This window comes from Calonectris borealis, chromosome 22, assembly GCF_964195595.1.
Source record: "Calonectris borealis chromosome 22, bCalBor7.hap1.2, whole genome shotgun sequence".
NCBI lineage: Eukaryota > Metazoa > Chordata > Aves > Procellariiformes > Procellariidae > Calonectris > Calonectris borealis.
Window position 1 is genome coordinate 4,139,670 of NC_134333.1, and position 27,120 is coordinate 4,166,789.

The following is a 27,120-nucleotide window of genomic DNA, read 5'->3' on the forward strand; positions in this document are numbered from 1 at the left end:
AGCCTGGACTACCAGGCTTATCAGCCTCCTCATGAACCCATTCATCCTAGGAAGTACGGGAGAGGGTGTTAAACATCCTTTTAAACTCCACGTACACACTTCTCCTGCCCTTCCCTTCTCCACAGTACCTGTACCTCCTGAGAAAGCAATGAGGTTGCCCTTTGGCTACACTGGAGCCTCAGCTCAGAAGCAGCTTCATGGAGAGGGGAATCAGCCCTGGCTGAGCTCTCCCAGCAGAGCTCCCTGGCACTGATCTCACCAAAGGTCCCTAAGGGAAGGGGGGAAACCCTTGGGTCCACTGCCTGCAAGTAGGACCTGAGCTCAGGCTGACAGACATTCAGCAGGGGAGATGCTTTAGACCCACTGTGCACAGCCCACGTCAGAAAGAGGGTCTATAGTGGACACCCCTGTAAGACAGCAGCTGGCTTTGGGGGATGCGGTCTTGAATCCAATGTCCTTTCCCTCCCAGGGGCAGTTGCTGGGCAGTCAGACTGAGATTCCAATGTGGGGCATGAAGGTCCTTGTGGGCTCAAGTCCAAAGCAGTCATCAGTTCTTTGGCTTTCCTGTGCAAGCCATAGAGTCTCTTCTTCTACTCCCAGCACAGTGATGTCAGGCTTCATGTTCCTTTCATTCAGTACCTGTTTGATCCAAGGTCTCAGTCCCTGCCTCACACACCACCAGGTCAATGAGCTGCACAAGTACATTTGACAGCGGCTTGGATACAGGGGGGCCTGTGTCCCACCCCAGACACCCCCAACACTGCATTGGAAGCAGATTCACTCAGGGATGGCCAGCACATGGTCGGCAGCATTCCTCAGCCTTTCTCCTTGCCCATAAAGCAAAGCCCACCCTTTTCAACTCTCTAGTGCTGGAGACAACAGATGTGTATTGGCCTGGACAGGCAAGGAGGGGGGACTGCCAGCCATGCTGAGACACTTCCAATATCGTTACACTGAATTAAACTAAAGATCCAAACTGGAGTGAAACCATCCTTGTTGGGGCCTGAAATAGGCAGCGGCAGTGCGTGAGCTCTGCAGGGGAAGTAAAAGGAGGGCTCAGGAGACAGGGGCTGCATTTCAGGGCCTCTTCCCTGGACAGATCTCTAGCAGGCTGGTGCCATCACCATTTGGCTGCACTCAGGCTCCTTCTCACCCTGGGAAACTGCTGCTCTGCAGTGCTCATGGAGAGAGCAGTGGAGAGTGTCCCTGCCATGGGCAGCACATTCCCCCCTCATGAGTGACACACATGGACACACACACACAGGCTCATGCACACTGGCATGGAATCCTGCACAAATTTGTGCTCCCAGAGCATCCTCACAAACGTGGCTGCTTACAAGTCCACACAAGTAAAGAACACACAAGGAAGACAACGAACCATGCACTCTGCTGAGGACCCCTGGGGACTGGGCAGTGTTAGGCAGGGTAGGGTCAATACCTAGGAGTACAAGGCACACACCTGGGGAGGCAACAAGAAATGACCGTGCGGGTGAGCTGAGAAGGGAGGGAAAGACAAGGGCATGGCATGTCCTCATGCGTGGGAGCCCATGGCATCCAGCTGAGGAACACTGGACCTTCTTCCTGAGAACACCACTTCAAACAGCCCCACCAGAGTGACCCAGGCTGACGTCACTTGCCTGCTCTGGACCCCTCCAGCACTTGGGCTGAGTCTTCTGCCTGCACTGCTGCATTCCTGCCCTCCAAATCCTGGGGCCTTTCATGTGAGTGCTCAGACGAAGTCTTCATTGGAGAATGGGCATGGCACAAACCTGGAAATGAAAAGGCAACAGTGTTGGAAATCAAAGCACAGCCCATATCATTAGCTGCGATGGTTTGCATTCAAGATGAGCTTGTCAGAAAATTGTTACCTCTGCAAAGGGTGCCTCTGCCTCTTTGGCAATGAAGGGCAAGTATAAAAGCCAGCCCAAGTCCGTGCTCTCTCATCCCCTTCTCTTGCCTCCTCCTCCTTGGGAAGCAGGTGAGTCTGAAGCCCCTTCTCCTCCTCTTCAAAGCGAGATCTCTCCTTGATGGACATCTCAGCTGATATTGGCTCTGTCCTGTGCTGGGGTTTGCATGTTCTCGTCATGACAGAGGGAAGCGGGGAGAAGCTCTGCTTAGAGAGAGGCTGGGATGTGGCTGGGGGGGCTTTTGGTTTACAAGTTAGGACCAAGTCTCCGTGGGCGAGGCTGCTTTTTATTGGGTGATGAATACCGTGTGGCTTCTGGCATAGCTTTCAGCTCCCCACTCAGTATTAGCCTTGGCTCCTTTGTCATAGTTTAACCAGGCTGTTCTTCACCCATGCTTGTGCTCTGCTTTGTCCCTGTTTCTCTCCCAGGTGCAGCTCCAGCCCCGAGATATGTCCTGCTCCAACCCATGCCTGCCATGCCGACCCTGCGGCCCGACCCCGCTGGCCAACAGCTGCAATGAGCCCTGTGTCAGGCAGTGCCAGAACTCCACTGTCGTTATCGAGCCCCCTCCCGTGGTGGTGACCCTGCCCGGCCCCATCCTCAGCTCCTACCCGCAGAACACCGTTGTGGGATCCTCCACCTCTGCTGCTGTTGGCAGCATCCTCAGCTGTGATGGAGTGCCCATCACCTCTGGGTGCTGTGACCTCTCTGGCATTTCCAGCCGCTACTGTGGCAGAAGGTGCCTCCCCTGCTAAAGATGCTGGGAAAGCCCCAAGAAGACACCTTGAGGAACTCAGGGCATGGTGCTGGGCAGGGCATCAAGATTTTGCATGAGTTTTCAGTACAGCTGAATGGCTTTGCCTTTCTTTTTCTTTGCTTTGTTTGCTTCAGTTCCCCTGGGCAGCAAGGTCCCCCCAGGGCCAGCCTAGGGGGGACGATTTGGCTCCTGTCCCTCTATGGGGCAGGTAGACTGACATCATGCAAGAACTTTTTCACAGCCAAGGACCGCAGACTCTTGGCTGCCCCCAGGGCTCCCTGCACTGCTGTCCTCCACTTGGAGTGACTTTGTTTCCCTCTTTTGTCTCATTAAAGTTCTGCTGCATTCAAGCCTGGCTTCCATGTGCTCCTTCCCTCTGCGGACGCTCCTCAAGCTGCCAAAGGAGAAAGGTGTTGCTCTGGGGTGGAAAGGGGTGAGGGCACAAGGAGACCCTTCTCCATTGGGAGAGGAATGGGAGGTTGGGACCCCCTGCAGAGGCTCCTCTTTTGGGCACCATCCCTTGGAGCTGAGGAAGTAATCCCTGGCTGTTCTGCTGCCAGGGACCATCAGGCCTTGCATTGCTGTGTCTCTGCCCACAAATGCCCAGAGAGGCGGGAGGCCCTGAGGGGTCAGCAGCCCCATGAGCTCTTGAGGAAGGGCGTTCCTCTTGCTATGGCCGGGGTGGCAGGGGGTGGGTGTGGGGCTGCAGAAGGTGATTTGCTTTGCAGAATGGCAAGAGTGGTAAAGCAGGGAAGAGCCCTTGGGATGGCCCATAGCTGCTACTCCAGCTTCATCTCCCCTCCACCACCCAATCGAGGGGTCATGCCCAGCACGCATGGGCAGGAGCAGCAGGAAAATGTCGCCGATGCTGCTGAATGCATTGAGGCTGTAGATTGACTTGCGGAAACCGGACTCCACAATCTATGAGATTGTAAAGTAGCTATGTTTATTCAGCGCTGGGCGGCACGGGGGAGTATCCGATCAAAATCATGCGTGCCTCAGTGCGGCACTCACCATAAATATATACAGTAAAATATTACATATTCATAAAGTTTTGTAGTACGCCTATACATATGCATGACCTGTCCCCGCTTTGTATTAAAATGAGTTCTAAGAAGTCATTTCCATAGACCCCTCCCATCTGTGCTTGCGCATTGCCTCCTAGTGGTGGTCGTTGGGGGTCGTGGGGATGAAGGCTGATAGTTCCTCTTCGTCACCGCTAGTAACCTTTTGTTCTTGCGCAGGCTCAGTTGTCTTCTTACTTTTGTCCATACCGCAGGGTCAGTTTTAGCTGGCTTCTTGAGACAAGTTTTTAGTCTTTATCAGGAGCTGTCCTTGTGAGGCGCCTCAGTTAATTTACACCATAGCTAAGTCGGCCTTATCAGGCTGAGCTGGCCTTGTGAGGAACAAAGTATCAAGCCCCTACCTACTGATTCAATCTTCTAACTACTATTAATCATTCAACTACTAAAATTCCTTAATCCCTTGTCTCAAGATTGGAGCTAAACATGTGGGAGCTGAGGGCAGTCAGCACAGAAATGGAGGCAGTGAAACAGTGTCTTTCTGAGGGAGATCAAATTGCTCTGTTACAGAGCATGCAGGAGAACCTGAAGATCAGCGAGGATGAGGGTGCTGGGTGCACTTCCCAAGAGAGCTGCAGGCAGGCTCAGAGAGATTTTGTGCTCAGGAATTGGCTGCCATTCTGTGGGGAGAGGGGGGTTTTATGTGTAAATCTCATCCCTTCTGATCAGTGGTAACGTCTCTTGGCAGCTACTACAGTCTCATATCCTATTTCCTGCATGACAATTCAGATGTCTTGACAAAAGTGTACAAGTGGAAGAATGGAAATCCCCACACTTATGTCCTCCATCAAGAGGGAATTATGGCTCATGAAACATATCTCAGAATGACCAAAAGCCAAAAGCTTTATAAGGGCGTTTCACTTGCATGTCTGAAATCTCGTTTCCCTCGTCATACTCTTAATAACCATCATCAAGAGCAGCACAGCTGGACTTCCTAACTCTCCCACACTAAACCTTGTAAGAAGCAGAAGGTACCTCAGGTCCTTCACAATGATGATACCATCTGCAGGTGTCCTTGTAGAAGAGGGAGGGATGGCATTTCTTCTGACAGACGAGCAAGCCCTTTGGCCAAAGCACTGCCAGGGCACTGCTACTGGCTCTTGGCATGACCTCTAGTTTGGCAGCACAACTGAGGAGGTCTTGGCAAGGTAGGAAAAAGGCACCAGGATCCATCCAGGCAGCTCCCTCTTCCTACAGGTAATTACACCACCTGCACCTGCATGGAAAACACAAGAAGAAAAAAGGCCAGCACATCAATTCAAACTGGGGAAAAAATAAAAAGAATGCATGAACAATCACAGGGTAGCCAAACCATTTTTTCAGCTGCTCTGTAAACGAATGTCGCTTCTGCATTTCTTTGTCTTTTGAAGAGAGGGTGTTTACCTTCAAGTGACTCTGGAGACAGTTCACTACTATATCACTTCTGATGTCCCAGCCCCAGTGTCTGTAGCCTAAGTGAAGTCTGGCTTGTCCCAGACACACCCTTCTGCTGCCACATGGCAACGCACCCTTTGCAAGGGCGGGGCTGGTCCCAGACCCTTGAGGAGACCACTAAGATCAGGCAGGAGCTTCTAACGCTGCAGCATTTTTTTTCTTTTCCATGTAATATGGGAATTCTTTGGGAGGCTGCAGGAATAGAGATGTTCTCTAGTTTTTGTATTATCTCTCACCCACAGACTTGAGACACGGAGAAGCTCAATGTCTGGAAAGGCCATGATAGTTTTGACTCCGCTGTAGTTTCTCTCTGTCTGCAGTGAGAAAACTGCTGACTGAACCACTGCCAAACCCTTGAGCTCACGAAAGCTGATGGGACTGGCCAGTGACTGATTTATTGCCTTAACTGTAGGGTCTGAAGGACTTGCCTAGAGTCATCTAGAGGGGCTGTTGTCGGGATTCTTGGTTCTCAGTGGTGTGTGCATGATTGTGCTCACGTACATGTCCATCTGCCTGTACATGTGTGAGCCTGTGTAATGCACATGCAAACATGGGTGTGCACATATGTTCTCTGTGTCTTTGGGAAATTGTGTCCATGTGTGTGTATGTGTTTTAGCCCACACACGTGCCTTCATGCAGGAGAGCATGAATGTGTGTGACTGGTCTACATATATGCAATTGTGTGGGCATAGGTGTGTGCAGGTGTGTGCTTATGTGTGTGTGCCTCTGTGTGGAGGAGCGTGCGTGTATATCTGTATGCAAATGCATGTGTGCAAGAGCATGCACATGTGTAAGCACGTGTGTTTGAATATCTGTGCGTACATGTTGGTATGGGGCATGGATGTGCATGTTGGTATGCACATGGGCTCCTTTTGAATCATGTGTGCGCACACCTCCTTACAAGTGCACACTTGTATGAGTTGTTCTTTGGGTGCGTGTAAGATCACGCATGTGGTTGTGCCTGTGTATGAATTTGCTTGTGCACTGAAGGGGAAATTCAAATTGTAACTGCTCAGCAGTGGTAATTGGTGATCTGCCGCAGAGAGCAAGAAGGCCCAAATGCAGAAGGGGTTAAAATGGCTGGCAGCAGGAATGCCAGAGACAGAAGGATTCCCTGTGAGGGGGTGCAGTTTCCCTTGGTGATGAGATAAGAAACAGCTGCACATTGTCTTGTAGCAATCTGGAATGTGAATGCTCAGTGGCCACCTTTGGGCAGCAGAGCTGGTGCTGGAGGATAGACCCAATGCCAGGCTGAAGTGCCCCATCCCAATGCTCACAGGATCGGTGCTGGTGCCAGTGCACATAAGGAATTGGCTCCTGACACATCTTTGCAGACTCCTTGAAGATCTGCTTATGGGGGTACAACTCTGTCCAATACATTGATAGTTTGGTGGGGTTTTTCTTCATATCTAAGCAAAAGCGTGTATTTAATTTGCCTCAAGGGGTACAATAAAAATTCCCCAACATCACACATATTTCTGTGTGTGCATTCCTGTGAGTGCGCATACCTCTGCGTGCATATGGGTGTTCATGTGTGTGCACCCATGAGGGTATGGCAAAGGTCTTGCTAAAGTCAAGGTACACCACAGCCAGTGCCCTCCCCTTCCCCACAGTGCCAGTCACGTCCTCACAGAAAGCAATGCGGTTTGTGATGAATTATTTGCCCTCAGTAAACTCATGTGAGATGCTCTCAATCCCCTTCCTGCCTTTCATGAGTTTAGGAAGAGCTTCTGAGAGCATTTCCTCCATCTCCTTTCCAGGGACTGAGTAGGGACTGTCCAGTCAGCTCCTTGAACACCCTTGGATGCATCCCAAATTCATTTCCATGGAGTCTGTGGGCAGGCGCAGGGAAGTGGTAGGCCTGAGGAGAAGCCATATCACTAAAAACTGAGGAGAAATAGGCATCAAGTGCATCAGCCTTTTCTCCATCATTTGTCACCAGGTCCTCTTCCTCACCGAGCAATGAGACCACATCTACTTAGCCTTCCTTTTGCTGCCAGTAGGCTCAGAGGTACCTTTCCTCATTCCCTCCCTTCCAAGGTTCCACTCCAGCTGTGCTCTGGCTTTTCCTGACTCACCTTTCCGCACATTGCAGAGGACCATCCTTGTGCTCTGAGGAGGCTCTCCTTGAAGGTTCTCCAGCTCTCCTGGGAACCTCTGAACTCTAGGGCAGTTTCCCATGGCATCCTGCCAAGCAGGTAGGTCCCTGACAAGACTACGATGTGCTCTTCTGAAGTCGGGGGCAGTAGTCATCCTGTTTGTCTTGGTCAGTCCTCTGAGGATCTTAAGGTCCACAGTCTCATGGTCACTGCAGGCAAGGCTGCCCTTGAACTTTACATCATCCGAGAGTTCTTCCTCATTTGTGAGTAGCAGGTCTAACCGAACCTCTCTCCGAGTCTGTGCATGGATTGCCCGCATCAAAAATTTGTCTTCCATATGCCCCAGCCATGTCCTGGTTTGCTTGTGCCCAGCCATTTTCCTCCTGCAGCAGATACTGAGGTGGTAAAAGTCACCCATGGGTACCAGGGCCTGCGACTGTGGAGTTTTCCCCAACCACCTGAAGAAGGCGTCATCTGCCTCCTCCTCTTGAGCACGAGGTGTGTAGCAGGCATGTAACTCCACCACCACCTGTGCCACAGGGGAAGTATGAGAATCTCCCCTGTTGTGTTGTCCCCCATGCATACCGCTTCTACCCCTTGTGCTCTCCCTTCTCTTCAGTCTCTGGGAGACCTCCCCCTCCATACCTACTTTAAACTCCTCCTTCCCCGTTTAGCAGGTGTTGGCAAAAACACTCTTGCCTCACCTTGCCAAACACATTCCACTCCTGAGCAGTAGTCCTCACTCTTCCAAGAGGGTCCCCTGGGGACAGAAGCCAAAGCTGCTGCGTGCTGCCGCACCCCGCTCCTGCCATGCACGCTGCCCAAATGATCTCTCAAGGGAGAGGGATTCTCTTCTGACTTCTGTGCCATGCTTTGCATCTCAGTCTTAGTAAATATAGCTAATTAAGGGGATTTGAATGAAATGGATCAAGATCCCTTCAGGGGATACGTCCTTCCAGCCCTGTGGGACCAACTCAGATGCCAAAGACATCCTCGTGTAGAGACTCTTTCAGCCCAAGCTCACTGCCCTGGAGGCAAGTGAGCCTCTCACAGAGCCGTCTTTGTTCCCAGCATAATTCATAGAATCATAGAATGGTTTGGGTTGGAAGGGACCTTGAAAGACCATCTAGTTCAATCCCCCTGCCATGGACAGGGACATCTCTCGCTCGATCAGGTTGCCCCATCACTTCCAATGGTGGGGCATCTGCAACATCTCTGGCCAACCTCTTCCAGTGTCTCACCACCCTCATTGTAAAAAATTCCTTCCTTATGTCCAACCAAAGTCTACACTCTTTCAGTTTCAAGCCATTGCCCCTTGTCCTGCCACTACTGGCTCTGGGAAAACGTCTTTCTCTCTCTTTCTTATTAGCCCCCTTTAAGTATTGAAAGGCTGCAGGAAGGTCCCCCCAGAGCCGCCTTCTCTCCAGGCTGAACAACCCCACCTCTCTCAGCCTTTCTTCATAGGAGAGGCGTTCCAATGCTCTGACCATTTTCGTGGACCCTACACCTCTAACAGACGCTACAGACTCTTCCCACTCTCAGTGAAGAGACATCAGCTCACAGACGGGACTTACCCCATCCCAAAGAAGACGTGCACGGTAAATGGGACAAATCATCTCTCTGGACACACTGATCCAGCAATTGACCAGTCGTGGCCTCTGAACGCCCCAGCTAGCATAAGCTCACAGCAGGGCCTGCATACCTGGTCACGTGTGCATGGTTTGCTTCATCATGTGATCTGAAGTGAACCCAGAGGCTGTCCCACCAGAGCCTACAAGCACCTCCGTCCCAAGGCTAAAGCCCATATCCCTGTCCACGGTACTCAGGGACAGAGAGAGAGCAGGGAAACGGCTTTTGTGTGGGTGAAAGGGCTCAAGCGGGGCACCTTACTCTCACCAGCTGCATCTCCCGCTCTCACCGAGCGCACATGAGTCTTCCCTCAGCCACGCTGAACCCTTGGACACAGGACTTGCAGAAGATGACTCCGTCAAGTCCAACACCTATGCGGTGGCCCTGCACAGTGTAGACAGCCTCTCTTCCTGTGTCTTTAGTCTTCTCAATTAATTCTAGATGCCTAGAAGTCTAAATTTGTGTGTGTATGTGTGTCGTTTAAGCCAGCTGTTTAGTGTATCTCGAGTGTCCTTTCCTGGACTCCTCCAGCATGTGAGATGAGTCCTCTGCCCACACTGACATGTTTTGCAGCGGAAATGCTTGGGCCTCTCATCCTGTCACACAAAAGATGCCTCCACTGGGGAATGTGCCTGGCATAAAGCAGGAAATGAAAAGGCAGCGATTCAGGAAACCAAAACACAGCCCATAGCATTAGCTGGGATGTTTTGCATTCACGATGAGCTTGTCAGAAAATAAGCACCTCTCCAAGGGATGCCTCTGGCAGCCTGGGGCAGTAGAGGTCCATGATAAAAGCCAGCCCAACTCCTCACTCGCTCATCCACTTCTCTTGCCTCCTTCTCCGTGGGAACCAGGTGAGTCTGAAGCCCCTTCTCCTTCTCTGCTTTCTCGAAAAGGAGGTCTCACTTCAGTGGACCTCTCAGCTGACACCAGTTTTCTCCTATGCCAGATCATGGGGCTGCTTTTTAGGAGAGAGGGAAGTGGGGAGGAGGTTAGGCATGGAGGGAGGCTGGGACTGTACTGAGGTGGCTTCTGGACTCAGGGACTAATCAGTAACCGCATAGGAGATGATGGCTCTTTTTGGCCCTGTCAGGATGAACTCAAGAAGCCCTTGTACATCTTTGCAGAGCCTCCACCTCCCAGCCCTGCATGTTCTTTGGCTCCCTCATGGTGTGGTGACAGGCTGCTCCTCATGCATCCCCATGTTTTGCTTCCTCCCTACCCCCTCTCCCAGGTGCATCTCAGGCCCCACGACATGTCCTGCTACAACCAGTGCCAGCCGTGCCTGCCCTGCCAGCCCTGTGGCCCGACCCCGCTGGCCAACAGCTGCAATGAGCCCTGTGTCAGGCAGTGCCAGAACTCCACCGTTGTTATTGAGCCCTCTCCCGTCGTGGTGACCCTGCCCGGCCCCATCCTCAGCTCCTACCCACAGAACACCATTGTGGGATCCTCCACCTCCGCTGCTGTTGGCAGCATCCTCAGCTGTGATGGAGTGCCCATCAACTCTGGGTGCTGTGACCTCTCCTGCATTACCAGCCGCTACTGTGGCAGCAGATGCCCTCCCTGCTAAAGATGCTGGCAATGGCCTCGGATAAGGACACCTAGGAACTCAGAACATGCTGCTGGATGGAGAATCAAACTTTGTGCTGCTGTTTTAAGAGCAACTGACCATCTCTGGCTTGCTCTGCAAGGACAAGATGGAAGGGGCCAGCATGGGCTCTCGGAAAACACAGCCAATGTCTACCTTTCCTGTCTTCCACTCACCCTTTTTCTCTCTTTTCTTTGTTGTCTTGTGCTCCCATCAAACCTGCTGGGAGGACCCAGGAAACCAGCCTGGAGTGATCTGCTTGCCCTTTGCCGGGCAGGTCGACAGATGCCCTGTGGGAACTCAGCCACAGGAAAAGGGGAACAGATTCTTGGCTGCTCCTGCTCCTCCCCACCCTTGGAGTGACCTCATTTCCCTCTTGAGACTCATTAAAAATTTGCTGCAACCCTGCCTGTGTCCCTTAGGTGGTCTTTCCGTCTGCATCCTGACTGCTGATGAAGATAACCATTGCTTTGGAGGGGAATGAGGTGGGGGCACAGGGGAACCCTTCATCACTCCTAGAGGTATTGGAGGGTGGGACACACTGCAGCAAGTCCTCTTTCAGGCACTGCTTTTTGAAGCTGAGGAAGACAACCCGAGTCACGACACAGCCAATGGCCATCAGTCCTTGCCTTGCTGCAACTCTGCTCAGAAATACCCCCTTGGCCCTGCAGCACGTCATGTGAAGAGGAATCAGAAAAAGACATTGCCAAAGGATGGCTGGAATTGGGCATGGGTAAATAGCCTTGGGGATGGCCCACAGTGCCTACTCCACCTGTCCCTCCCCTCCATCACCCGATCTAGGGGCCATGGCCAGCACGATTGCCAATGGGCTGCAGGGGCAGCTTCCCCATGCAGCCCTATCACCCTTCAGCACATCTGCCATGGCCCACCTGTTTCCATTTCCAACCTGATGGCTGAGGTGTTGACAAGTTAGTATTGGTATCAGCTACAGCAGGCCACATGCTGGAGTCCCCTGTCACCCCCTGGAGTGAAGGCAGGCCCAGGACAGTGACTGGTGCCCAAACATGCAACACTGCTCTGTGCTGCCTTGTCTTCCTCAAGCACAGCTTTCCTGAGGCCCAGGAACCCTACAGCCCCACAAGTGCCACAACGCAACTCTGGTCTGGAAAAGTGCTGTGTGAGAGGAGATACGCCCAGCTCCTCGGAGACATGGCACTGACAGTGGGGTTTGATTCTGCACTCAGCAGGATCCGTGAGCTGTCCCTGAATGGCACAGGGCATGCAGCAGCCCAACCATAGGGCACATGTTGGAGTGCCTTCCCGCAGGCACCAAGCTCCTTCAGCATTCCCAGAGCCCTGGGGCTGAAGTGGCCCTTGTGCTCTGTGCACCACCGCTGCTCCCCACACACAGGCCGGGTCCTTCCCACATCTGCAGAGTCTGGGACCCTGTGGTGTGGGGGTTTGCCCTCACACAGACTCCACACACTGCCAGCACCACAGCACCAGGATGGAGGACAGAGGGATTTCCGCATGGCGTGAGGATGGGGGTGCACGTCTCCTCAGCCCAGGTTCTGTGGGAGTCAGTGCTCAGTCAGGTGGCAACACAGGGACAATGAGCATCAGGACCAAGCCCACCTAGACCCAGTGCAACCATGGGTCCCAGCTCTGGCTTGGCCCCTTGCCCAGGGTCTCTATGGAGCTCAGGCCTCATAGATGCTGATGCGTTTTGTAAAATACGAAGATGGTGCTTTCCCCATGACCACAGCTGCTCAAAATATCTTTCAGAAGACCCAGACCAGCATCTCTTGTAGCAATTTTCATAAATGGGCTGAAGTCCTCAGGAGTCTGCAGCGGCTTTTCCGCCTCTGACTTCTTTTCTTCTGGAAAACTAGGAGTTATTTTCCCCTTTTTCTGATCGCTCTGCTTCTCATGGGATGAGCACTTTTGAAGAGCAGCCGTACACCCCTTTGCTTGCTTGTAGGCCACCAAACCTGCTTTCTGGAGAATGTCCCTTGTTTCAGCATTCAAAGAGTAGACTGTATCAGCCCTCATGTTTTCCCTCATTGGGTAATGGCAGCACCCATAGCTGCTCCAGCTGATTTCCAGGCATCAGTTACATTTCTTCAACGTAGTCCATTCCTGCTTTACCAAAACCCTGTAATGAGCAGAAGAGCAAAACTCAAGTCCTCCACAAATTTGATAAAGTGATATTTCCAGAGCACTTCCTCTTACAGCGGTTGCCTGTAGCACCACAGAATATTCTCAGGCATAACAGACAGCAAGCGGTCAGCATTAGTCAGTTGGCGAGCAGTTGCAAGTGAGTCAGCTGTGCAGCATCAGAGCAGGTGAAAGGGAGATAGACAGGATTTTCTCTGACAGCTTGATGAGCCCCAGACCCAAATGCAGTGGAGAAGCAGGCAGTGTCTTCCCCTAGTATTAAGATAAGTGCAATCATTGAGCAAGGGGAAGGGAAGGGAAGGGAAGGGAAGGGAAGGGAAGGGAAGGGAAGGGAAGGGAAAGGAAGGGAAGGGAAGGGAAGGGAAGGGAAGGGAAGGGAAGGGAAGGGAAGGGAAGGGAAGGGAAGGGAAATTTCAGATGGAAGGGACATACAATGATCACCTAGTCCAACTTCCTGACCACTTCAGGGCTGAACAAAAGTTAAAGCATGTTATTAAGGGCAAATGCCTCTTAAACACTGACAGGCACGGGGCACCAACCACCTCTCCAGGAAGCCTGTTCCAGTGTTTGAACACTCTCTCTGTAAAGAAATGCTTCCTAATGTTGAGTTTGAACCTCCCCTGACACAGCTTTGAACCTTTCCCACGCATCCTGTCACTGGATACCAGGGAGAAGAGATCAGCACCTCCCTCTCAGGAAGCTGTAGGGAGCAATGAGGTCGCACTTCAGCCTCCTTTTCTGCAGTCTAGACAAACCCAAAGTCCTCACCCACTCCTCATAGGACATTCCTTCCAGCCCTTTCACCAGCTTTGTTGCCCTCCTATGGATGCGTTTGAGTACCTTCACATCCTTTTTAAATTGTGGGGCCCAGAACTACACACGGTACCCAAGGTGAGGCCTCACCAAGGCTAAATACAACGCGATAATCCCCTCTCTTGACTGGCTCATTGTACTGAGTTGATGCACCCCAGGATGCGGTTTGCTCTCTGGGCTGCCAGGGCACACTGCTGACTCCCATTGAGCCTGCTGTCAACCAGCACCCCCAGCTCCCTTTCTACAGGGCTGCTCTCCAGCCACTCCTCTCCCAATTTAAACTTGTGTCTGATGTTACTCCACCCCAGATGCAGAATGCGGCATTTGGACTTGATTAATTTCATGCCATTAATGATTGTCTAGTGATCCCATTTATGTAGATGCCTCTGCGAGGCCTCTTGTCCCTCAAGAGAGTCAACAGCACCTCCCAGTTTGGTATCATCAGCAAACTTGCTCATGGTGCCTTCAGCTGCTATATCCCGGCACTAGTGCACGCAGTATGGGGAATAAACACAATGAGTTAGAGATCTGTGTGCAGTTGCAGGGCTACGAACTTGTTGGAATCACAGAAACAGGGTGGGATGGCTCCTGTGTGTGGAGTGTTGCAATGGAGGAATACAGGCCCCTTTGGAAGGACAGGCTGAGAAGACGAGGAGGGGGACTTGCCCTTCCTGTGTGAGAGCAGTTGGAGTGCATGGAGCTCTGCCCGGGGATGGACGATGAGGCAACAGAGGGCTTATGGGTAAGGAAGAAAGAGAAGACAGGTAAGGGTGACATTGCAGTGGGTGTCTGCTACAGGCCAACTGACCAGCAGAACCAGCGGATGAGGCCCTCTAGAGACAGATAGGAGCAGCCACACATTCACAGGCCCTGGTCCTCCTGGGGAACTTCAACCACCACGATATCTGCCTGAGGGACCACGCAGCAGGCCATAAGCAAGCCAGGAGGTTCCTGCAGTGCATGGATGACAACTTCATCACCCAAGTGATAGAGGATCCAATGAGGACAAGTGTTCTGCTGGACCTCATACACACCAAGAAGGGGGTGGGGCTGTGAAGATCAAAGGCAACCTGGGCTGCAGTGACCATGAAATGGTGGAGTTCCGGAGGGGAGTAAGGCAGGTAAATAGCAAGCTTACCACCCTGGATTTCAGGAGAGCAGACTTTGTTCTCTTTGAAAGGCTGCTTGGGAGAGTCCCCTGGCATAGGGCCCTGGAGGCAAGAGGGGACCAAGAAACTTGACAAATATACAAGGACCACATCCTCCAAGCTCAAGAGCAAACCATCCCAATGAGGAGGAAGTCAGGCAAGCGTGCCTGGAGGCCAGCATGGATGGACAAGGAGCTCCCGGCAAAACCAAAAGACAAGAAGGAAGCATACAGGAGGTGGAAGCAAAGACAGATAAACTGGGAGGAATACAGAGATGCTGTCCAAGCATGCAGGGATGAGGTTAGAAAAGCCAAAGCCCAAGTGGAACTGAATCTGGCGAGGGGTGTCAATGGCAACAAGAAGGGAATCTGTAAGGACACAGGTGACAAAAGGAAGGCCAGGGGAAATGTGGTCCCACAGCTGAATGAGTGGGCCTTCTCTGATGCCACACAGCCTGACAACACAGGACTTGCAAAAGGCTGAGGTGCTGAATGCCTTCTTTGCCTCAGTCTTTACGAGCATAATCAATCTTTAGGAATCCTAGGTCCTTGAAACCAGGGAGGAAGTTTAGAGCAAGGGAGATGTACTCTTGCCAGGAGAAGATCAGGTAGGCAATACTTAAGCAAACTAGAGACCTCCCTCAAAATTTTGACATCTTGTAGGCCATGGTAACTCAGGTGTTTTACAAGGAAAAGTTTTCCCTCGATTTTCTGTGTGCCATGCCCAGAAGTGATTTTTCTTCTCAAGCATCATGCTGTCCACCCCATAACATCCCAGTGGTAGAGGAGGGCCCGCAAAATTTGATTTTGAGCAGTGCTGAAATAATGGGGGAACTCATCTTTGCAGCCCTCAATATCCAAAGCCTGGGGAAGTCTGCTTAGTATCCTGGGTAAAAGATTAAAAGTCTACGAAAGCCAGCAGTGCAGCCCCCCCACACCCCACAAGTGATGGCTGGAGTGACCCTGTTGGGAGGGAAAGAAAGAGAAAGACATGGCACGTCCGCACGCAAGGAAGCCCTTGGGTGACCAGCCAAGGATTGCAGGGCCCCTTCCTGTCCATGCGGCCACAGGCAACCCCACCAGTGTGCCCCAGGCCAACATCCCTTGGCTGCGCTACACCCATGCGGCACTTGAGCTGAGTCTTCTGCAGGCACAGACACATTCCTGCCCCATAAATCCTGGAGCCTCTCAAACCCAGCACTCAGAAGTTGCGCATGAGGGAATGGGTATGGCATAAGGCAGGAAATGAAAAGGCAGCACCAGGGAAAACAACCACGCAGCCCATGTCAATAGCTGGGATGTTTTCCATTCATCATGGGAACCTTAGAAAATTACCGCTTCCATAGAAGCTACGTCTGGGCCTGGGGCAGGTCAGGGCCACCATAAAAGCCAGCCCAACTCCTCGCTGTCTCATCCACTTCTCTCGCCTCCTTCTCCTTGGGAACCAGGTGAGTCTGATGCCTTTTCCCCACAACCTTTTTCTGTTCATGAGATGCGTGCTCCTCCATCCTATGCTGGGTCATGGTGTTGCTTGAGAGGGGGAAGAAGGGCAAAGCTCTGACTCAGAGAGTGTCCAGAAGTTGGCGGAGAGGGTGCTTCTTTTAGGAGATGGTCAGCAGCCTCTTTGGGCCTGGCAACACTTTGCAGTACTGTGTCAGGATGAGGCCAAGAAACCCTTTGGCCTCACTGCCCAGTTTCTACCTCCTGGCTCAGCAGGTGCCTTTGAAACACTCATGGCAGGGTGACCGACTTGTGGTGGGATGGTCCTTACCTGTGCCTGTGTTCTGATTCTTCCTGACCCTCTCTCCCAGGTGCACCTCCAGACCCTTACAGAATGTCCTGCTACGACCAATGCCTGCCGTGCCGACCCTGCGGCCCGACCCCGCTGGCCAACAGCTGCAATGAGCCCTGTGTCAGGCAGTGCCAGAACTCCACTGTTGTCATCGAGCCCTCCCCCGTGGTGGTGGCCCTGCCCGGTCCCATCCTCAGCTCCTACCCACAGAACACCATTGTGGGATCCTCCACCTCTGCTGCTGTTGGCAGCATCCTCAGCTGTGATGGAGTGCCCATCACCTCTGGGTGCTGCGACCTCTCTGGCATTTCCAGCCGCTACTATGGCAGAAGGTGTCCCCCCTGCTAGAGCCACTGGTGACAGCCCGGACAAGGATCCCCAGGAAACCAACAGCTGATGCCAGACTGAGGACAGAGCTCCCGGCCATCCATTTCAGAGAGCCTGAGATTCCAGTGCTGCCCTTCCAAAGGAGGGCAGCTGGGGCTCTCTGAAAACATGGCCAAAGTCTGACTTCCTTCCCTTCCACTCTCTCCCATCTCTTTCTTGTCTTCTGTTCTTCTGGGCCATAAGAGCCCCAGAGCCAACCTGAGGTATCTGCTCCCTCTGTGGGGCAGGCAGATGGATGGCCTGTGGGATCTCCAGTGTGCGTGTTGGGCACAGACTTTCTGCAGCTGGTGGTGCTCTCCCTGCTCTGGCTGCTTCCTCTACAAGCAAACTCGTTGCCTTCTTCAGAGTCATTAAAGTTTTCTGCATCCCAGCCTCTGCCTCCACATAATCCTTTTCTTGGTGGACATTGTCTTGTGTTGCCGAGGATGAAATGTGTTGGCTTTGGTAGTTTGGGGCGAAGGTGAGGACACAAGTGGACTTTCCATCATTCCCAGAGGAATGGGAAGATGGGACAGAGGGCAATGGGTCCCTTCCAGGCACTGTCTCTTGGAGGTGAGGAAGACACACTCAGCTCCTCCAAAGCCACTGGTGTTCAGGCCCTACATTCCAGCATCTCTGCTCAGATATGGGCTCTTGGCCTCAGAGCATGTCCTGCAGATGGGGAGGCTGACCACTGCTATCCCCTAGAGAGAAGCCTAGTGCTGCTGGAGCCTCTGAGAGCTCAGCAGCTCACAAGCTTGTGCTGAAGGGAGTTCCTCTTGCTTTGGTTAGCCCTGTGCTGGGAAAAGAGGCTCCATCAGAAGATGACCCTAAAATGATGCAGGAGTGCAGATGGTGTGAGAGAAAGCCTTCATAAGAGCCCCAGACCTTCTCCTCTTCATCCTCCTACCTCCAGAATGAAAGAGCATGGCCTACACCGAAGGGCAAGGACAGCAAGGACGGGGCACCTATACACCCTCCACACCCCGAACAGTTTCCTGCACAGCCCAGCAGGTACACCTTTGCCTGGTGGTCTGCTCCCCCATTGTACAATGGTACAACTCTTGGATAGAATTGTACAGCCTGATCCCATTGCAGAAGAAATGGAGGAAGCCCATTAGATAGGGCATGGGAAGGGCTCCAAGGACTGGCAGAGTGCACTGGGGAGAGCAGGTCCTCTGGATCCCAGCACACGGCCATGCAGCAACTGGAAGGTTCACAGAGTAGTTCTGAGTATTTTCCAAAATTGTTGTAATCGTGTAATTCCAGGAAAGAGCATTGCCACATGGCATGTTATTTATGTTTTTCATCTTCCTTTGAACTGTGACTTTGGAGGGACACATCCTGGAGCAGGTACTCTAAGAGGCAGGCCTGCAGGAATATCTGAAGAAGCAATGTGCAGTAGAGAAAACCATAAAGCAAAGAGCAGCAGCAAGGAACCTTTGTACAAGCAGTGCCAACCTCCTGCATTGCCCCTCATGTCTCCAAAGCCATTGGGCAGAATAACCACATAACCCATGGTGAAAATGAGGGAACCTGAGACTTTCACCACCACCTTCTTCCTCTCAAGCCACTGACACTGTCCTCTCCTGGAAGAGGATCTCGGCCTGCAGATCCCTGGGTGCAGAGGGGAAGCAGCGCTGCCAGGGGACACCTCAGGGCCCCTTCCCCCAAGCTCAGCCTTGCCCAGACACATCCCCTCCCTCCCCTGGGCTGTTGCACAGCCAAGGAAGCTCCCTGCCCCAGGGTGTCTTGCACAGCACAGAGGTACAAGGCACTGTCAGAGACCTCAACTTCCTCCAGCCGCAGGAGGCTGTATTTCCCCGTGGTGGTCAGCAGCGTGGTGAGACGGCCATTGCGCTTGGGGGCAGCTGCTGCATGGTATGAGATACGCTGTGGGGCTTGGCCTTTCCTCTGCTGGTACCAAAACAAGGCATCAAAGCCAGAGACCTGGTAGGTGCAGGTGGTCTGGAAGGTGTCTCTCTCCTCTACTGTGACTTGTCCTTCTTGCTGGGTGATGGTGGTCTGCCCCATGGTGCCTGGAAGAAAGCAAGGGTCAGTGACTGTGCAGGGAAAGGCTCTGACATGCAAAACAAGAGGGGATGCAAAGTGTTGGAGGAGAAGGCTCCCTGTCCCTTGTGCTGCAGCCAGAGCCACGTCGATGGGAACAGCAAGGCGGTGGGTGTCTTTGGGCAGGTCTGAGACCTCAGCTCAGCATGGATCCCACAGCACAATAATGCCAATTACCTCCCACAGGGATACCCCCAGAGGAAAGCTGTGCTTTCACCCAGGGCTTTGGTCTCCACTCTTGTGCTGCCTGGAGTCTCCAGGGAACAGTCTGCAGTGCCTGGCCCTCCTGTGCTGGCTCCAGGACACCTCCAGCAGGGTGAGGGACCTGGGAACTCCGGCAAAGATGTTTCATCCTGCTCCACATTCCCTGTCCTCTCAGAAGGCTCTGAGATCAAGGGAGGGAAAAGGAAGCCCTTGCAGTGCAGAAATGCAGGAGGAACGCACAGCCGGGGCATGCTGCATGACACGTGCCAGCCAGGAGAGAGCCTGGGATACCCCAAGAATGTGAGAAGGATGGGGGAGCTTTCGTGTCCCTGCATCAGCTTTCAAAAGCCCTGTGTGTTTGGGTTGTAAGGTCAGAAAATGTGTACTGCCGAGATCAAAAAGAGCTTCTGCAGTCATATAGCTGTGTAACACTGGGCCCAGACAGATCAGCAGAGAGAGGTCAATGGTTGGCAAGAGAAAAGGAAGGCAAGTGGTCTCAGGTGATCAGGAGAGGAGATGTTTCTTCTCAGTCTCATCTTTTTTCTGCCACCAGTAACAGTGTCTTGAGAAGGCCGGTGCAAAACCACCCGTGTGATCTGATGTTTCCCAACATTTGCCCATAATTCAAGAGCAGCTCCCTGCAGAGAACTGTGGAGGGAGTGAGGCTCTCCTGGGAAGAAGAGGAATCATACCGATAGTCAAAGCCAATGCTTACCCAGTGGTTTCCACTGGAAGGCAGCAAGGACGAGACACCCAAGGTGCATGCTGAGAACGATCCTCCTGCATGGTGAAAGAGACTCGAAAAGCCCACACATCCCCACCAAGAGACCCGAGAGAGCAGAGCTCCTGGGAATGACTCTGCAAGGGGAACAAAGAGTGACGTGGGGAGGAGGAAATGCTTGTTCTTAGCACGCCTGAAACGCCCCTGCTGTGGTCTTCTCTCCTCCAGCAGTGACACGTGTTGCTCTTGCAGCCAACACCTTCTGCCTTTCCAAGGTGAGGGTTAGAAGGGGGCTAGGCCTGCACCTGGTGCCCAACCTCCCTGACACACCCTCCTGTGCAACACCTTGGGAGTTTCTCCTTCCTTGATGCCTGTGTCCTCTCTCTCCATCCTCAAGCCCTTGGCTGGGTTGGCCTCTCCTGCCTCCTGCACGGTGTCTAGCCCCAAGCTCCTGTCAGCACACCCCAAGGCTGCAGCTCTCACAAACATACTGGTCAACAACCCGAAACCCTGCAGACACCAACTGCCCCACTCAGCTCCCCAGGCACCGTGGACTTTCTCCCTCTACCTAAAAAAGCTATCTCAGGAACTAATCAATGAAGTTTCCTTGCCACACTGCTCATCCCATCTCATAGATCGGCTTCTGAAAAGCTCACTCAAAACCAACTAAACAACCTTTCCACTTGCCCATAACCCTTCCACTCTCAGTTTCCTCAAAACCACTTGGATCTGCATTTGTCCTCTCCTTACTTCTAGCCTTTAAGAAACAAACCTGCCATACTATTTTTACTCTTTCCATGGCATACTTTAGGTTGGACAGGACCTCTGCAGATCACCCATTCCAAGTTCCTGCTCAGAGCAGGTCTCATTAGAGCAGGCTGGTCAGGGCTGTGCCTGTCAAGTCTTGAGAACATCCAGGGACAGAGCCTGCATAACATCTGTGGGCAGTGCATTCCAGTACTTGAGAATTTTCAGGGTCAAGAAAAAATTTAAAATAAAGGGAGTTTCTAATTTCTAAATAGAATTTTGCAGATTCAAAATTGTGCCTCTCGGCTCTCGTCCTATAACTGTGCACCTTTGATAAGAGCCTGGCTCCATCTTTTCCACATCCTTGCAGCATGCAGTTGTAGACAGCCATACGGTCTCCCTTGAGTCTTCTTTTCCTAAGGCCTTGTTCCCTCAGGCTCAGCGTGTTTGTCCTCAAGTCCCTTGACTATCTTGGGGTCTTCTGCTGGACTCGCTCCCACATGTCAGTACCTTTCCTACGCACTGAGGAGCCCCAAACTGAACACAGGACCCCAGGCACAGTCTCATAAGTGCCAAATAGAGGCGAAGGATCACTTCCCTGGGTGTGCTGGCCACACTTTTGCTGACATCTCAGAGTGCAGTAGGTCTGCTTTGCCACAAGGGCACACTGCTGACACCTTCAGCCATTGGCCGCTGGGCATCCCCTGCCTTCCCAGCTGTCTGACCTATAACTTCTCTCTACAGCACAGTCCGAGCTACATCAAGAAGCTGAAAGGTGCCTGTCCCAGAGGAACTGGTTGCTCCTGTCTCGGGCCTTTGGAGAAAAGTCCTGTTTTGTTGTGTCCTACCTGGGTGGTTGTTTCTGTGGGAACTGCAGCACAAATTTCTTCTGCGCATGATCTGTAAAGCCAGAAAGGTATTTCAACTTTGCCTGACTCCATGTCTATCTATCTATCCCTTCATCAGCTTTCTCACTGGGCTCATTCTCCATCTCACTTTCTGTAAGTAACCAAAGGCTGATCCATGTGTCTGAACAGTCTGATATTGCAGGCTCAAGGTTCAGCCAATTCCTAGATGCAAGGCAAGAATGAGATTTTCCCTCCTTGGACTAGTTTGGGCAAGGAATAAATCACAGGAGCAATCATGTCTCCAGCCAAGAGCCATTCTTTCCCACCACAGCCTATGCTGAGGGAAGCATAGGAGCAAGAAGAGCAAGCAGGATACTTCTGCTGAGTATCCACTCCTGTGTCCCAAGTCCCTGGGCCTGGACTTGTCTGAAAATGCCACACCCTTACATATCTCAACAGCTTTCCTCATAGGCATGCAGGCTGGGGAGGCACAGACCCAGACTAACCACAACCCACAGCATGATGTTGCCCTCTGCTTTACAGACAGGCTTCAACTCCTCACACGGAGAACTCCTGGCTGCTTGTTCTGCCCTGGGTTCCAAGACTCCGCCACTAAGGGAAGCATGCTGTCTGGCCAGTTGGAAGCCCATCCAAGGAATGCCTGGTGAAGGGATCCTTTGCCAGTTCAAAGACAATGGCCTCTGCTGTGCCGAAACCCGGTGTCCCTCTCTGCTTCTGAAGCCCAGGAACATGGACTTTGAACAGTTGAGTGAGCTACTAGAGCCATGCAGGCTTCCCTGGGGACCAGCTGTACAGAGAACTCTCCCCTCAGGGGGTGGCATTCAGCTTCAGCAAATCTCAGACCTTCAAGCCCTTTAGGCAACAGAGCAATTCTCTTTCTGACTGCCTCTGAGACATGACTTTGGCAACCCTTGAGACCCAAATGTATCTTTACAAGGCGTGTCCAAGCTTTCATCTTAACTCTGGCACTTCACCTGCACACCAAAACGTTCTACATTTGATGTGGAGGGAAATCCTCTACAACAACCACATGGTCTGGAACCTATGGAGAAAGCCTGAAGGTTTCAGTCACCTCTACATCATTGTGTCATGTCTGTGTTGAGCTCAAACACCTGACCCTGCGGGATGGCTTCCAAGTACCAGAAGAGATCCCCCGGGGGAAACGATGGAGAGGCTCGGAAGAAGCCCAATGCCAATTCCGATGCTGATGCTTGATGTCAGTGGCAGTGCTGATGCTGATGACAATGCCTGGCAGCCGGGGAACCACCCTGGGGCCCGTGGCCGGGTGGGGTTGGGTGGGGCAAGGTGGCCCCGGCGAGCAGAGCAGCAGCGCCCCCTGGTGGGCAGGACAAGGGCTGTCACAGGATTGTAGAATGATAGAACAGTTTGGGTTGGAAGAGACCTTGAAAGACAATCTAGTCCAACCCCCTGCCATGGGCAGGGACATCTCTCACTAGATCAGGTTGCTCAAAACTCCATCCAACTTCCAATGATGGGGCCTCCACAACCTCTCTGGCCAACCTCTTCCAATGTCTCACCACCCTTATCGTAAAAAATTTCTTCCTTATGTCCAAACTAAATCTACCCTCTACTCCCTCCCCAGATTAAATAGGTCTCCCCTTGACCACCAAAGAAGCCCAGAGCCAGCCCCATGCACCCAGGAGCACCACAGCGAATTCTGCCAGCCCTGTACCATGGTACTGTAACATTCCACTGCTCTGCTACTGCCACTCAGGGTCTTAGCCAGGCTAAGAGTACTCAGTGGCTCTGCATGGGCAGAAGGTTGTCTCCTGGGGACTGGACTCTTCCCCTCCTCCAGCAAGGACACCCCAACAAGAACAAGCATGCACAGCACCAGGTGCAGCCTGGAACAGCTGCAGGGCCTTGACCCAGGAGAAGGACCAGCTTCCTAGAGCTGTCTTTCAGCTCAGGGTCTGGAAAGAGCAGCCACTGATTTCCTCCAGTTGGGAGTGAGGAGGCTGAGGGTCTATATTGGACACCGCTTTTGGACAGCAGCTGGCTTTGGGGGATGCAGTCTTGATTCCAATGTCCTTTCCCTCCCAGGGGCAGTTGCTGGGCAGTCGGATTGAGATTCCAATGTGAGGCATGAAGGTCCTTGTGGGCTCAAGTCCAAAGCAGTCATCAGTTCCTTGGCTTTCCTGTGCAAGCCATTGAGTCTGTTCTTCCACTCACAGCACAGTGATGTCAGGCTTCATGTTCCTTTCATTCAGTACCTGTTTGATCCAAGGTCTCAGTCCCTGCCTCAAATGGCACCAAGTCGATGGGATGCACAAGTACATTTGACCTTGACATGGACATGAGAGCGAGCTGTGTCCCACCCCAGACACCCCCAACACTGCATTGGAAGCAGATCCACTCAGGGATGGCCAGCACATGGTTGGCAGCATTCCTCAGCCTTTCTCCTTGCCCATAAAGCAAAGCCCACCCTTTTCAACTCTCTAGTGCTGCTCTCCAGGGCAGCTGTGTATTGGCCTGTCAGGAGTGACACACAAGGACACACACACACAGGCTCATGCACACTGGCATGGAATCCTGCACAAATTTGTGCTCCCACATGCATTTGCACAAACCTGGGTGATCACAAGTCCACACAGGTAAAGAACACACAAGGAAGACAACGAACCATGGACTCTGCTGAGGACCCCTGGGGACTGGGCAGTGTTAGGCAGGATAGGGTCAATACCTAGGAGCACAACGCACACATCTGCAGAGGCAACAAGTGGACATTGGGGCAAGCTGAGGAGGAAGGAAAGACAAGGACATAGCATGTCCTTAATCACGGTAACCTTTGGGCTTCCAGCTGAAAAAGGCTGGAGCTTCTTCCTGAGCACGGCACTTCAAACAGCCCCACCAGAGTGACCCAGGCTGACGTCACTTGCCTGCTCTGGACCCCTCCAGCTCTTGAGCTGAGTCTTGTACCTGCACTGCTGCATTCCTGCCCTCGAAATCCTGGGGCCTTTCATGTGAATGTTCAGAAGAAGCCTTCATTTGAGAATGGGCATGGCACAAATCTGGAAATGAAAAGGCAGCAGTGTTGGAAACCAAAGCAAAGCCCATATCATTAGCTGCGATGGTTTGCATTCAAGATGAGCTTCTCAGAAAATTGTTACCTCTGCAAAGGGTGCCTCTGGTCCTGCGGCAATGAAGGGCAGGTATAAAAGCCAGCTGAAGTCCGTGTTTTCTCATCCCCCTTCTCTTGCCTCCTTCTCCTTGGGCAGCAGGTGAGTCTGAAGCCCCTTCTCCTCCTTTTCCAAAATGAGATCTTGTCTCGATGGACATCACAGCTGATATTGGCTCTGTCCTGTGCTGGGGTTTGCATGTTCTCGTCATGACAGAGGGAAGCAGGCAGAAGCTCTGCTTAGAGAGAGGCTGGGATGTGGCTGGGGGGGCTTTTGGTTTACAAGTTAGGACCGAGTCTCCCTGGGCCAGGCTGCTCTTCATAGGGTGATGAATACTGTGTGTCTCCTGGCACAGTTTCCATCTGCCCATTAAGTAGTGGCCTTGGTTCCTTTGTGAAAAGGAAACCAGGCTGTTCCTCACCCCCCTTGGGCTTCCTCCCTGCCCTCTCTCCCAGGTGCACCTCCAGCCTCAAGACATGTCCTGCTACAACCCGTGCCTGCCATGCCGACCCTGCGGCCCGACCCCGCTGGCCAACAGCTGCAATGAGCCCTGTGTCAGGCAGTGCCAGAACTCCACTGTTGTCATCGAGCCCCCTCCCGTGGTGGTGACTCTGCCCGGCCCCATCCTCAGCTCCTACCCACAGAACACCGTTGTGGGATCCTCCACCTCCGCTGCTGTTGGCAGCATCCTCAGCTGTGATGGAGTGCCCATCACCTCTGGGTGCTGTGACCTCTCTGGCATTTCCAGCCGCTACTGTGGCAGAAGGTGCCTTCCCTGCTGAAGATGCTGGGAAAGCCCCAAGAAGACACCTTGAGGAACTCAGGGCATGGTGCTGGGCAGGGCATCAAGATTTTGCACGAGTTTTCAGTACAGCTGAATGGCTTTGCCTTTCTTTCCATTTTCTTTTTTTGCTTCAGTTCTCCTGGGCAGCAAGGTCCCCCCAGGGCCAGCCTAGGGGGGACGATTTGGCTCCTCTCCCTCTATGGGGCAGGCAGACTGACATCATGCAAGAACTTCTTCACAGCCAAGGACCACAGACTCTTGACTGCCCCCAGGGCTCCCTGCACTGCTGTCCTCCACTTGGAGTGACTTTGTTTCCCTCTTTTGTCTCATTAAAGTTCTGCTGCATTCAAGCCTGGCCTCCATGTGCTCCTTCCCTCTGTGGATGCTCCCCAAGCTGCCAAAGGAGAAAGGTGTTGCTCTGGGGTGGAAAGGGGTGAGGGCACAAGGAGACCCTTCTCCATTGGGAGAGGAATGGGAGGTTGGGACCCCCTGCAGAGGCTCCTCTTTTGGGCACCATCCCTTGGAGCTGAGGAAGTCATCCCTGGCTGGGACCACCAGGCCTTGCCTTGCTGTGTCTCTGCCCACAAATGCCCAGAGAGGCGGGAGGCCCTGAGGGGTCAGCAGCCCCATGAGCTCTTGAGGAAGGGCGTTCCTCTTGCTATGGCCAGGGTGGCAGGGAGTGGGTGTGGGGCTGCAGAAGGTGATTTGCTTTGCAGAATGGCAAGGGTGGTAAAGCAGGGAAGAGCCCTTGGGATGGCCCATAGCTGCTACTCCACCTTCATCTCCCCTCCACCACCCAATCTAGGGGCCATGCCAGGCAAGCACGGGCAGGAGTCACAGGGAAAAGTCGCCCATGTTACTGAAAGCGTTGAAGCTGGAGATTGGAGCTAAACATGTGGGAGCTGAGGGCAGTCAGAACAGAAATGAGGCAGGGAAACGGTGTCTTTCTGAGGGAGATCAAATTGCTCTGTTACAGAGCATGCAGGAGAACGTGAAGGTCAGCAAGGATGCTCTTGGGTGCACTTCCCAAGAGAGCTGCAGGCAGGCTCAGAGAGATTTTGTGCTCAGGAATTGGCTGCCATTCTGTGGGGAGAGGGGGGTTTTTATGTGTAAATCTCATCCCTTCTGATCAGTGGTAACGTCTCTTGGCAGCTACTACAATCTCATATCCTATTTCCTGCATGACAATTCAGATGTCTTGACAAAAGTGTACAAGTGGAAGAATGGAAATCCCCACACCTATGTCCTCCATCAAGAGGGAATTATGGCTCATGAAACGTATCTCAGAATGACCAAAGGCCAAAAGCTTTATAAGGGCGTTTCACATGCATGTCTGAAATCTCGTTTCCCTCATCATACTCTTAATAACCATCATCAAGAGCAGCACAGTTGGACTTCCTAACTCTCCCACACTAAACCTTGTAAGAAGCAGAAGGTACCTCAGGTCCTTCACAATGATGATACCATCTGCAGGTGTCCTTGTAGAAGAGGGAGGGATGGCATTTCTTCTGACAGACGAGCAAGTCCTTTGGCCCAAGCAGGCACTGCTACTGGCTCTTGGCATGACCTCTAGTTTGGCAGCACAACTGAGGAGGTCTTGGCAAGGTAGGAAAAAGGCAGAAAATGCATGTGGGTTTTACAATTCCATCTAAGGGCCTTGTTGCCAGTGGTGGGTTTTCTTTTTAATGGTGATTTAAATCATGCTGTGACTCCAGTATGCAGGGGCAGGCACTGAGCTGTCTCAGCCTGTGCTTCCCATTTCACTGCTGTGGCCTGTTTCTATGGCCCATGTGTCTTCACCTACATGGGAGACCCCTCAAATGGGTCACTAG

General features: G+C 52.6%; 4 protein-coding genes across 4 annotated transcripts; all 4 read left to right on the forward strand.

The window, feature by feature from the left end:
* Positions 1–1,899: 1,899 nt before the first annotated feature.
* On the forward strand, positions 1,900–2,662 carry LOC142091794 (feather keratin Cos1-1/Cos1-3/Cos2-1-like). The gene is made up of 2 exons (XM_075171149.1): positions 1,900–1,974; positions 2,336–2,662. Exons 1-2 carry the CDS (start codon positions 1,900–1,902, stop codon positions 2,660–2,662), a joined length of 402 nt encoding a protein of 133 aa, XP_075027250.1.
* LOC142091797 (feather keratin Cos1-1/Cos1-3/Cos2-1-like) lies at positions 1,959–10,904 on the forward strand. Its single transcript, XM_075171151.1, has 2 exons — positions 1,959–1,978; positions 10,143–10,904. Exon 2 carries the CDS (start codon positions 10,164–10,166, stop codon positions 10,476–10,478), a length of 315 nt encoding a protein of 104 aa, XP_075027252.1. The 5' UTR covers positions 1,959–1,978; positions 10,143–10,163; the 3' UTR covers positions 10,479–10,904.
* Positions 9,517–25,286, forward strand: LOC142091795 (feather keratin Cos2-3-like). The gene is made up of 2 exons (XM_075171150.1): positions 9,517–9,762; positions 24,960–25,286. Exons 1-2 carry the CDS (start codon positions 9,694–9,696, stop codon positions 25,284–25,286), a joined length of 396 nt encoding a protein of 131 aa, XP_075027251.1. The 5' UTR covers positions 9,517–9,693.
* Positions 16,430–16,735, forward strand: LOC142091798 (feather keratin Cos2-3-like). The gene has a single exon (XM_075171152.1). The coding sequence runs from the start codon at positions 16,430–16,432 to the stop codon at positions 16,733–16,735; it is 306 nt and encodes a 101-aa protein (XP_075027253.1).
* Positions 25,287–27,120: the final 1,834 nt, after the last annotated feature.

Coding starts and splice junctions, on each gene's coding strand:
- LOC142091794 (XM_075171149.1), top strand. CDS start 1,900: ATGAAGGGCAAGTATAAAAGCCAGCCCAAGTCCGTGCTCTCTCATCCC. Junction 1,975..2,335: donor TGCCTCCTCCTCCTTGGGAA/GCAGGTGAGTCT, acceptor TTTCTCTCCCAG/GTGCAGCTCCAGCCCCGAGA.
- LOC142091795 (XM_075171150.1), top strand. CDS start 9,694: ATGATAAAAGCCAGCCCAACTCCTCACTCGCTCATCCACTTCTCTTGC. Junction 9,763..24,959: donor TCCTTCTCCGTGGGAACCAG/GTGAGTCTGAAG, acceptor CCTCTCTCCCAG/GTGCACCTCCAGCCTCAAGA.
- LOC142091797 (XM_075171151.1), top strand. CDS start 10,164: ATGTCCTGCTACAACCAGTGCCAGCCGTGCCTGCCCTGCCAGCCCTGT.
- LOC142091798 (XM_075171152.1), top strand. CDS start 16,430: ATGTCCTGCTACGACCAATGCCTGCCGTGCCGACCCTGCGGCCCGACC.